This window comes from Vanessa atalanta, chromosome 19 (genome assembly GCF_905147765.1).
Source record: "Vanessa atalanta chromosome 19, ilVanAtal1.2, whole genome shotgun sequence".
NCBI lineage: Eukaryota > Metazoa > Arthropoda > Insecta > Lepidoptera > Nymphalidae > Vanessa > Vanessa atalanta.
The window spans coordinates 520,726-531,932 of NC_061889.1; the positions used below are offsets into that span (position 1 = coordinate 520,726).

The window sequence follows — 11,207 nt, forward strand, 5'->3', positions numbered from 1 at the left end:
TATATCGAGAGCACATGTATTTAATAAAATAATATAATACATATTATGATTTACTTTATGTAATATTTCTAATAATAAAGCCTTACTGTCTTGCTTACTGTGGTAGTTTATTGAATGAACGTTTTTTTATATTTTTTTAATAAACGGTTCGTATAAAAAAAACATCGTGTTCGTGAAAATTACTTAGGTAGAGGTATCTTATGTTTTTTTACAGTAGGTTTTTTTGTAAGGACATAGTCATCTTAAATCAAAATTTTCTTTATACGAGAAGGCTTTTTATTAGCCCTTTGGAATCGTCATTCAGCCAGTCAGGTTTATATGTAAAGCTACCACCGGTTCGGAACTTAGAATCTAGTCTTCTCTTCGTAGAAAAAAAAACCGTAGGTATGTTTACTTTACCTGCAACCTAGTGAATAAGATCCAAATTCAAGACAACATATTAAAGGTAAGAGGATTCCTTAGCCAACAGTTAGACATTTACGGGTCGTCACTATAAAAATTAAGTAAATGGAATACCATAATTACTTCTAAATAGACACGCCTTGGCATTTTCTATATTATAACCCCTTAAAGGAGAATAAAACGAGAATATTAGCAGAGGGCATACACAGTATGACAAGTTGTGATTATGTGTTTTATGAGGAAACAAATATGTACCTCCTGGAATTTTTTTATGTCTTGGAACTGCTTTTTTTTAATTTAATATACAACATCCACGGGCTCACAGTTGCCCGTGCCTTTTTACATTTTATTTTTATACATTTTGGCGTTATTTTATATTTTTACTAAACATCAGCAGATCTTCGCTGGACTTCGCGAGCTTGTCGTCTTCTTGGAAGACGTGGCCAACACTGACATTTTTTTTTCAGTTTAAAATAATATATAAATAATATATGGTAATATTATATTATTTATATATTGCTTGGAACTGCTTATGTCCGCATGTAATTAAGTAACATTTTTAGTTTAAATATACATATACACAGGTATTACGCAGTCGTTACTTTATTATACAGGAAAATTTAACCCAATATATCGTTAAAACATTTATTGAAATATATTGGAGTATGTAGTAACGGTAATAAAATTATGAACTACATATGATTCCACAATGACTAAACAGCTAGTCAATTTTTTCAGTAAAAATATAATCCTAATTTTTTTTCGTAATTGCTTTACATATTCATTAATATCGTTACATATGAAATATTAAGTCTACATTTCCGTTTAGTACATGGAACCTCTTTTTTTAATTATAAAACATTCAGATTCAGTAAATCTGCTACCCAAGCCTAAATTAACTACCTGATTTTGAAAGAAAATTCATAATTTCTGTCCCATTACACATTATGTTATTATCAGTCGGTGGTAAAAAAGAGTATATCTCGCACACTAGCCGGTGTGGGCAGTTCAAGTGATCCTAGAGTGACGGCTCCAGCGCTGCCCGCACGGAACCGGGACGTGCTCTCTGACACTACCCCTGGTCCTTGAATATACAACGTCACCTAGAGATAAAATAAATCTTCTTATAAAAACAAAAATACTGAGTGTAGAAATATGAAAATCAGGACACAGGTTTATTTCATATTTTTATTTATAACGTAAGTTTCCACTCAAAAGGGATATTTGGATAATCAACTATAAGGGATATGGGATATCTTTGTTTGAATTATACCCGTACAAAGTCGGGGCAAGCAGCTGTTATATATAGTATAGTAATGGATTTACGGCTGAGTAAGCCAGTGTAAATACAGAAATATGACATAGTGCTTTAGTGAAGATAATTGGATGTTGCTTTTGATGCATTATTTCTTAGAATCCTAAACTCTGGGCAGTCACGCAACTTATTTTAAAGAACCTACCTGCTGAGGACTATGATGACTAGGCTCTCCAGATAGCGGCATAGACCTCGGCTCCCGTGATGATTCCTTCCTTCTTCTCTTGTTGTTACGACGTGTGTCTTGCCGTTTTCTAATACCACCTATATGGACAACATCTGAAAGATTGGTATATTTTTTATTTACATTGGAATATTAAGCAACACGTAGAGAATAAATGCAGAAATCGAGATGTAATCATTCTGTCGACTAATAATTCAGTGCTTGATATGTTGTGTTGAACATGCTGTTTCAAATAACGAAAAAATATATTTAATGTTATCATACAGAACATATAAATAATTGTGAATTATTTCGGTTCTTTCACCGGTTCTTCTCAGGTCCGAGCTGTTTTGTTTTTTTTTTACCTGTCGTAGATTTTTGATTATCAATGACCAAGTGTAACGCTTAGGTATATATTGTATAAAGATTTTTCTTACTTTGACTTGACTTTCACTTTGAGAAGAGGTAAATTTAAAGAAATTAAAATAATGACTGTCGCTTCTCAATTTGTTTTTGATAATGTTATGTATGTACGCAAAAACATAAATGATTTTCCCAGAAATTGTGACGTACATTCTATTAACACTAGGAACAAGAATAAACTTGTTACTCCAAGTACCCGATTACACAGGGTTAGTAACTCTTTTTTGGGGCAATGTATACGTTTTTACAACAGGATCCCAGAAAACGTTCAAAATTATTCAATTATAAAATTCAAAAGAGTCGTTAAAGAGCGTTTGTGTGCTAAAGGATATTACAACACTAATGACTTTTTAGTTGACTGCACACCTTGGGAATGAAATGATCGCCTCCAGGCTGTTTCAAACAACTAAAATATACTTATCATTGTACCTACATGGAAAATGGTTAAAAAAAATATATCCCGCTGAGTTTCTTTCGCCGGTTCTTCTCAGGTCCGAGGTGCTAAATTCCGAACCGGTGGTAGATTTTTGACAATCAATAAGCAAGTGCAAACACTTCTATATTGAATTAAGATTTTTGACTTTGACTTTGACTTTGAGACTTGTACTTGACTTTGAATACGGAGCCGAAAAAAATCCGCACAGGAGATGTAAAACTTTTGCGCGGTATATTTATCGGTAACTTTCAATCGACCAAGATCTACGACATATATGACGTACACAGAATTAATACCCAAACAAAACACGGCACAAAAAAGCTATTTGAATGTTGAACGGTTCACGGTTAAAAATAAAAAACAATAGGAACGCCAGTGTGACCTCAAAACCATTGTAATACTTACTTGTATTGCCCGTTTGACAAAACTATATACCATACCTTCATCTTCTCCGGGAGGAGGAGGCAGGGGATGCGGCGCGCGGGCTAGTGGGATGCTTTTTCGTCGATTCTCTATCAAGCGAATGAGACAGTCCAAGGCGGCTTGCTTATTCTATTATTAGTTAAAACGAGATATTATAAATGGTCATTTTATATTTTACCAAAACCAAACTATCATAAAGTCCATTATCTTCGAAGTATTTTATCTATGATATTGATTAAAATGTATCTGTCTTTAAATTAATAAAGCTAGCAATTGTGTTAAAATGTGCAAGATTCTAGTCATAAATCATGAAAATCTACATCAGCTTTTTAAAAATACAACTTACATAATACAGTCTCAAAAGGCATTAGGATACTGACCTTGATCTCCTCCAGCAACGGCTCAAACGCAGCTGAATCATTGTTGTCACGTAACGCCTCCCAGCTTTTATAGAGTTTGCGATCCGACAACCTTATTGAGTTCTCAAGTTCACGTACCTCTAATACAGATTATCTTCTCAATTTAAATTCAAGTATGTGATATGCAAAAAAGTACTCGTGAATTACGTACGCAGATAATAACTAATATATTTTAATATACCAATGATGCCGTCCTGACCGATTATGCCCGATATTACGCAGGATATATTTTAGTGTGTGCACAGACACAGGATCACACTATTCACTGAATCATTCTCGTTATCCGATGGGACGGCAAATCCGACACGACCGAAAACAGTAGGTACAGACCTTTAAGTGCTTTCCGAGGCACGGGAGTGTACACAATTCCAACATCCAGACGCCAGACATTTACTGAAAATTTTTCGTTAGAAAAATCTAATCTTTTTATGGGCTTGAACTGCGGTTTGCCACTCGAATTGTCAATATACCAACATAAAGATCGGAAAGCACGTACTGCCACTGGTTATGCATTTGAAGTGTTGGAATATACAAAAATTCAAGCCTCTATACATAATAGATTTCTCTTTCATTATATTATTCAATCTTTCACTCATTCACATTCGCTCACCACTCATTCAATCAACGAACAGCTTTACTTGATTATTTAATATTCATTATTAAAAACATTGTCAAACAGTGCAGACGTGTCTTATTATACCTACCCCATTTCCCTTCAGGTTATGGGCCCAGGTCATGTTTAAAGTTGTTTAAATAATTAAAATTAATAGTAAAAGTGTTACTCAAAATGGATTCGCGAAGTAAAAGAAATATACAACAATTTAACGGTGATCGCTATAGTACTTGGAAGTTTCGTATAAGGTCACTACTAGAAGAAATGTAGTTATTGCCTGTTATTGACGAAGAACCACCACCAATACCAGATAATGAGTGGATTAAGAAGAATATGCTAGCAAAAGGTACGATTGTAGATTACTTGGGTGACACATTTTTAAGCTTTGCAAGAGGTTCTTCTACTGCAAAATCCATAATGGCCGAACTAGACAAAGTATATGAGCGGAGGAGCTTAGCGACTCAATTGGCTTTACGTAAACAGTTACTTAATATGAAACTACAGCCAGATGTGACACTATTCGAACATTTTAACAATTTCGATAATATCATTACTGAATTAATATCGGCTGGTGCAAAATTGGATGAGATGGATAAAATATCACATTTACTTTTAACTCTACCCACATCATACGATGGTGTTATAACGGCACTGGAAACACTTGGAGAGGAACAATTGCATCTATCTTTTGTAAAAACTCGTCTTCTAGATCACGAAGTCAAACTAAAGAATACCACGACGACAGAACTCAAAGTTTTACATACATTAACGAATAAATTCAAATCGCAGAACAAAATTGGATTCGATAAAAGGAAATCATATAATTATTATAAAAAGAAGTCATACACCGGAAATTCATCATATAAAATTTCAAAATTATATTGTGATTATTGTGGACGACGAAATCATATGAAGAAGGATTGTCGATTTTTCAAAAAGTTACAACAAAATGGAGGTAGTAGCGGCAGTAAAACAGCAGCTGCGAGCGCTTTGCAAATCAGAAACGATAACGAGGACAGTTTCGCATTTATGTTTTCAACGTGTAAGTTGTCAAATTCTTATAAATATCATATTAATAATATTGTTTTCATTTTAGATTCGGGTGCAACTGACCACGTTGTAAATAGTAAGGAATTATTTTCTTCCTACTCAGACTTCACAATACCGATTAAAATTGGTATAGCTAAGAACAATGAAAGCATTCAAGCGTTTGGTAAAGGTACAATAAATGTCACTACTAATTTAGGTTTTCAAGGGGCGATTAATAATGTATTATATGCGCCGGACGTGCCATGTAATTTAATATCTGTATATCGTATTCAACAAGGAGGTATGGTTGTTATATTTAAAAATAACAGTGTTTATATTAACAATAGTATCAAGTGTTTAGTATCGAGTGTTATCAGTAATAATTTATTTAAATTAGTTTTTCAAGTGCATACGCGATCTCAACATAATTTAAATTTGTCTCAAACTTCTACATCTTACGAACTATGGCATAAGCGTCTAGGTCACTTAAACAAAAATAAATTTAACATTCTAAAAAACTTAATTGATGATAGTTACCTAATTAATGATATTATGCCTAATGATACATTATGTGAGTCTTGCATACTTGGTAAACAGTCGCGGTTGCCCTTTGCAAAATCAAAAGATAAATCAGTCAGAAATAGGCCACTTTTTATAGTTCATTCCGATATTTGTGGTCCTATTACACCACCTACATTTGATGATAAAAATTATTTTATTACTTTTATTGACGATTTTACTCATTATACAGTAACGTATTTGATGCATTCTAAATCTGAAGCATATAAATGTATGAAAGACTACGTAACAAAATGTGAAAATTTATTTAATTCTAAAGTTGTTAATTTATATTGCGATAATGGCCGAGAGTATCTTTCAAACGAATTCAAAGAATTTTGTGTTGACAAAGGGATAATGTATCATTTAACGGTTCCTTACACCCCACAACAAAATGGTGTATCAGAAAGAATGAATCGTACATTAACCGAAATGGCTCGAACATTGGTTACAAGTGCGAAATTAAATAAAATATTTTGGGGTGAAGCTGTTTTAACAGCTACTTATTTAATTAACATACTACCCACTAAAACTCTGATAAATAAAACACCATACGAAATGTGGCATGGTAAAAGGCCGAAAATAAATCATTTAAAAATGTTTGGATCTACTGCATACGTTCATAACAAAGCTAGAAAAACTAAATTTGATGAGAAATCTTTCAAGTCAATATTGATCGGTTACGATGCAAACGGTTATAGATTATTCAATATCGAAAATAATCAAGTTTTTATAGCTCGCGATGTTATTTTTGACGAGTTAAACTTTGAAAAATCACGCCCTACACGTAGCAGTAGTGACAACATTGAAACCCTTTCAAAATTTAGTAAGCCCGAAATTGATTCGGCAAAGCTAAAAATAGATCAACAACAAGATTCTTTTAATGACAATTCGTTGGACGGTTCATCGAATACCACTAATTTAAGACGTAGCGAAAGAATTCGAGAATTACCCCCAAAGAATTATAAGCAAATGCACGATCCTGATTTATTTTTATCTCTTTTTAATGATACGCAATCTTTACCTACATCATATAAGAATATTTTCGATAGGCACGATTCTGATAAGTGGTTGAACGCTATACAGGATGAAATTGAGTCGCTTCGAAGCAACCAAACGTGGACATTAGTTATTAGACCGAAAAATGTTAATATTATAAGTTGCAAGTGGGTATTTACAATTAAAAATAATGAATTTGGTGAACCTACACGTTATAAAGCTCGGTTGGTTGCTCGAGGTTTCACTCAAGAGTATTTACAAGACTATCACGAAACGTTCGCACCAGTGGCTCGGATAACTACTTTTAGATTTATATTAGCACTGGCAAATCAGTTTGATTTACATTTACACCACATGGACGTTAAAACCGCGTTTCTAAATGGTATATTGAAAGAAAATATTTATATGGAAGTACCGGAAGGTATTTTAGCAAGTAATAACCAGGTTTGTAAATTGAATAAAACATTATATGGCCTAAAGCAGTCGTCCAGGTGTTGGTATGCACGGTTCGATCTCATTCTCAAGGAAATGGGTTTTAAGAACTCTGAATTAGATCCTTGTCTGTACATATTAGATAAAAATTGTATAGATAAAAACGTGTATATAGTTCTGTACGTTGATGATTTAATTATTACTACTAAAAATAGTAATTTATTACAAGCGTTTAAAAACAGTTTAATGCAAAAATTTCAAATGACTGATTTGAAGGACTTAAAACTATTTCTTGGTATTAGAATTCAAAGAACAACTAATACAATTTCTTTAGATCAAACAACATATTTGCAAAATGTTCTAAATAAATTTTCTATGAAAGATTGTAATCCATCGAATTCACCTTTTCCTTCTAAAATCAATTTTGTAGCTTTAAATTCAGACACTCACTATGATGCACCTTGTAAAAATGTTATAGGATGCCTTATGTATGCAATGCTTTGCACAAGGCCAGATATTTGTGCTTGTATTAATATATTAAGTAGATATCAATCTAAAAATAACGAAGAGTTGTGGAAATATTTAAAACATCTCTTACGATACATTAAAGGTACAATTAATTTAAAATTGGTTTATAAAAAATCTGAATATAAAGAGATAATAAGTGGGTATGCAGATTCCGACTGGGGAGGTGACGAGAACGACAGAAAAAGTACAACTGGCTATTTGTTTAAGGCTTTTAATAATTGTACAATTTCGTGGACCACACGAAAACAAAATACTGTCGCCGTCTCTTCAACGGAAGCTGAATACATGGCTCTCTTTGAGGCTGTGAGAGAAGCAGTCTGGATAAGGTCATTGTTAAATAGTATTTCTATACAAATAACAGAGCCTATTGTAATATTTGAAGACAATAATAGTTGTATATGTATTGCCAATAACCCCACAAATCACAAAAAATCTAAGCACATAGATATAAAATATCATTTTATTAGGGAACAAATCGCTAATCAAATAATAAAGCTAGAACCTATTTCCACAGGAAATCAACTAGCTGACATGTTCACAAAAGCGATACCCTCCAAGAGATTTATAGAATTAAGAAAGAATTTAAATTTGTTTTGAAAAATAATTCATGTTTTGTGTTAATCAAGTAAATGAAGGAATGAGTTTATTTAATAAATAAAACTATGGTTTATGTAACTAAATAGTTAGTATTTTATTTGTAAAAATGAGTAATGAAAGAAATTATGTTATGGTATTGTTATATTATATTAACTTGTATTTTTGAGGGGGACTGTTGGAATATACAAAAATTCAAGCCTCTATACATAATAGATTTCTCTTTCATTATATTATTCAATCTTTCACTCATTCACATTCGCTCACCACTCATTCAATCAACGAACAGCTTTACTTGATTATTTAATATTCATTATTAAAAACATTGTCAAACAGTGCAGACGTGTCTTATTATACCTACCCCATTTCCCTTCATGAAGTCTTTTCGGTCAGGTCAAATTCACCGTTCCCACGGTCTATAAGAATGGAGGAATAGTGTGTGCTATTGAGAATAGCCGCCGTATCGAAATCGGTAAGAACGATATAATTATGAATTTAACGTAACTTCGTACTGTAATACATATAAACATTAATCCAATTTGCATAGTGTATCATAAAACATAAATATAAGTAATAACGATAAAACAACACACTGTCTTTACCAGCCTCCCTCAGCTTAGCGAGATGAGCAATCATCTGCGCGCGCTGAGAACGCAACGCGCGGCGCTGCAAGCGCGTCCGCGACGCCGAGTCTCGAGCGTTGCGCACTTCACGAGCGAGCGCAACCACTTCGCGAGCTTCACACTCTAAACGACGCTCTAGTTCGCTAAGGAAACCAATAATTGACAGTGCCTTAACGATTTCCACTCCCAAAGCTTAAAAAATATGTTAATTATTTTTTAAGCAACTTGATTATTGCTTATTGCGGTTAATTTATATAAAATATTCTAGTAGTTACTAAAATGGTAGTAGTTACTAAAATGGCTGTTAAGGCAATATAATTACTGTTAAATGAAATTCGTATATTAGTTGGATTACATGAAAAAAGCACTACCAACCTTGGATACTCGTCGGTGACTTTAGCATAAGATTGTATGTTTCTAATAACTTCAACTAAATGGTGAAGCTGGTTGCAAAATTCAGGCAACTGTTCTGGAGTCAAATACTGGCCGCCATACCTTGAAGTATTATTCATATCAAATACATAATTATATGTATGTATAATAACGTTGATACAATTATGTCGCTGTTTTTGTATTTTTTAACGAGTAAAGAAATTGTATTTTGAATTTACACGAATATCACTTGTATGTTCACTCGAGCGTCTGAAAAAAGGGCAACTATGTCCTATATGTATATACTCATATCTAGAGAGATCTTTGTCTAGCAGTGTGGAGTTAACACGCTGTTATCATTGCATGCGGTCCAAGTAACAATACTATTAATATGGAGGTTGCAGTGGGGCTATTATGGTGATAGCCTAGCAACTGTTGCTATCAAATATTTGTTGCGGATTGGTAAATGTTGCATTCGATAAACCAGTATTATGGAGTACTACTTGCATTCCACCAACCCGCATTGGAGCGGTGGAATATGCTCCAAACCTTCACCTCAAAGGGAGAGGAGGCCTTAGCCCAGCATGGGAAATCTACAGACTGGTAATGTATGCTACTGCATAGGTCCATAATACTGATTCATATTTTTTTTATTTCATTTGATAGCAACAGTTGCTACGCTAGAACTGTAACAGCCCCACAGATTATAAATTAACAAACCTGAGGTCAATATTAGCAGCAAACTGTGCATCGTCAATGGTACCGCTGGATACGTCGGCTTGTTGTGCAGTATCAGTATCTTCGTTGCTCCCACAACCTATACTTTCACTCATGCTATAAAATCGAAAAATATTGTTCTAAATGCTCATTACAAGTATTTATTAAATATAAGAATTATTTAATTGTTGTTGTTGTATTTGTTGTGTGCCAAACAAAAATGCGGAGCATTGGTATCGAAAGCAAAATAATTTAATTACTAGTAGAATTAATGGGACCCGCAAATATTAATTACCCAGTTGATGTAAATGAGAAGTTTTTATCGAGAGTCGAGTATCGATGCTCGCCGCGTAGTTTACCGAGCAATCTTCCCAACAGGCGCGACTGCCGGCCGGAACTTCCGCTGTCCATAGTTGAGCTAATCGAAGGAATTATACCATAATATATTACAATATTATTAACTAATTTAAATTAAATACTGTCTTTTGTTCAGCTCTACCTACTAGTTAAGTAGACGTTTAATAGATCTGGGTGCCACCGTCATGTATTCCATTCCATCGCTAAGCAGTAATACTTGGTATTGCTATGTTCCGGCTTGGAAGGAATCATAGTTCCCAAGGTTTTAGGCGAATTGTTGATATGCGGAATGGTTAATATTTCTTTAAATTACCAATGTCTATGTCCTGAATTGGCCACTTACCATCAGGTACATAGAACCATGTACACTTTATTTTTAAGAGGTAAATAATATTAGGTCTCAACAAAACTTATAGATTGAAGAGAAACATATGAAGAAAATTCTAGTTTTTTCCGACTAGCTAAGTTGAACTGCGCGACTTTTCTTTAATATGCATATAAAATCTTCCTTTATTGATAATAGCCACATTAAAATCCGTTACGGAGTTTAAAAAGCGGGAAACTCATTTATTCACTGCTTAGAGATGATAATTGTATGTTTTCCTCAATTTTATTACTGCAGATTACTGATTTTAGATGAAGTTCTTAAAATTAGATGAACACTTATCGGAATTAATTTAAACGTCTTTCAAATACTTACCTAATTTTATATTGAATATGATTTCGAAAATTAGTAGTTTGTTTTGCTGCATTAACATTTATTTTAGATTTAGAACCATTTTATTGAATTTATTTTAATTATTT

At 33.3% G+C, this 11,207-nt stretch overlaps 1 protein-coding gene across 2 annotated transcripts; it reads right to left on the reverse strand.

Moving 5' to 3' along the window:
- Positions 1 to 1,165: 1,165 nt before the first annotated feature.
- Positions 1,166 to 11,180, reverse strand: LOC125071396. Of its 2 annotated transcripts, none has more exons than XM_047681621.1 (9): positions 11,104 to 11,180; positions 10,342 to 10,464; positions 10,050 to 10,163; positions 9,333 to 9,452; positions 8,937 to 9,100; positions 3,543 to 3,661; positions 3,180 to 3,291; positions 1,863 to 1,996; positions 1,166 to 1,505 (listed from the first exon to the last, which is right to left on the reverse strand). In XM_047681621.1, exons 2-9 carry the CDS (start codon positions 10,455 to 10,457, stop codon positions 1,359 to 1,361), a joined length of 1,026 nt encoding a protein of 341 aa, XP_047537577.1. In that variant the 5' UTR covers positions 10,458 to 10,464; positions 11,104 to 11,180; the 3' UTR covers positions 1,166 to 1,358. The 2 variants fall into 2 exon arrangements, with proteins under 2 accessions (XP_047537577.1, XP_047537576.1); XM_047681620.1 differs by having other exon boundaries at positions 8,928 to 9,100.
- Positions 11,181 to 11,207: the final 27 nt, after the last annotated feature.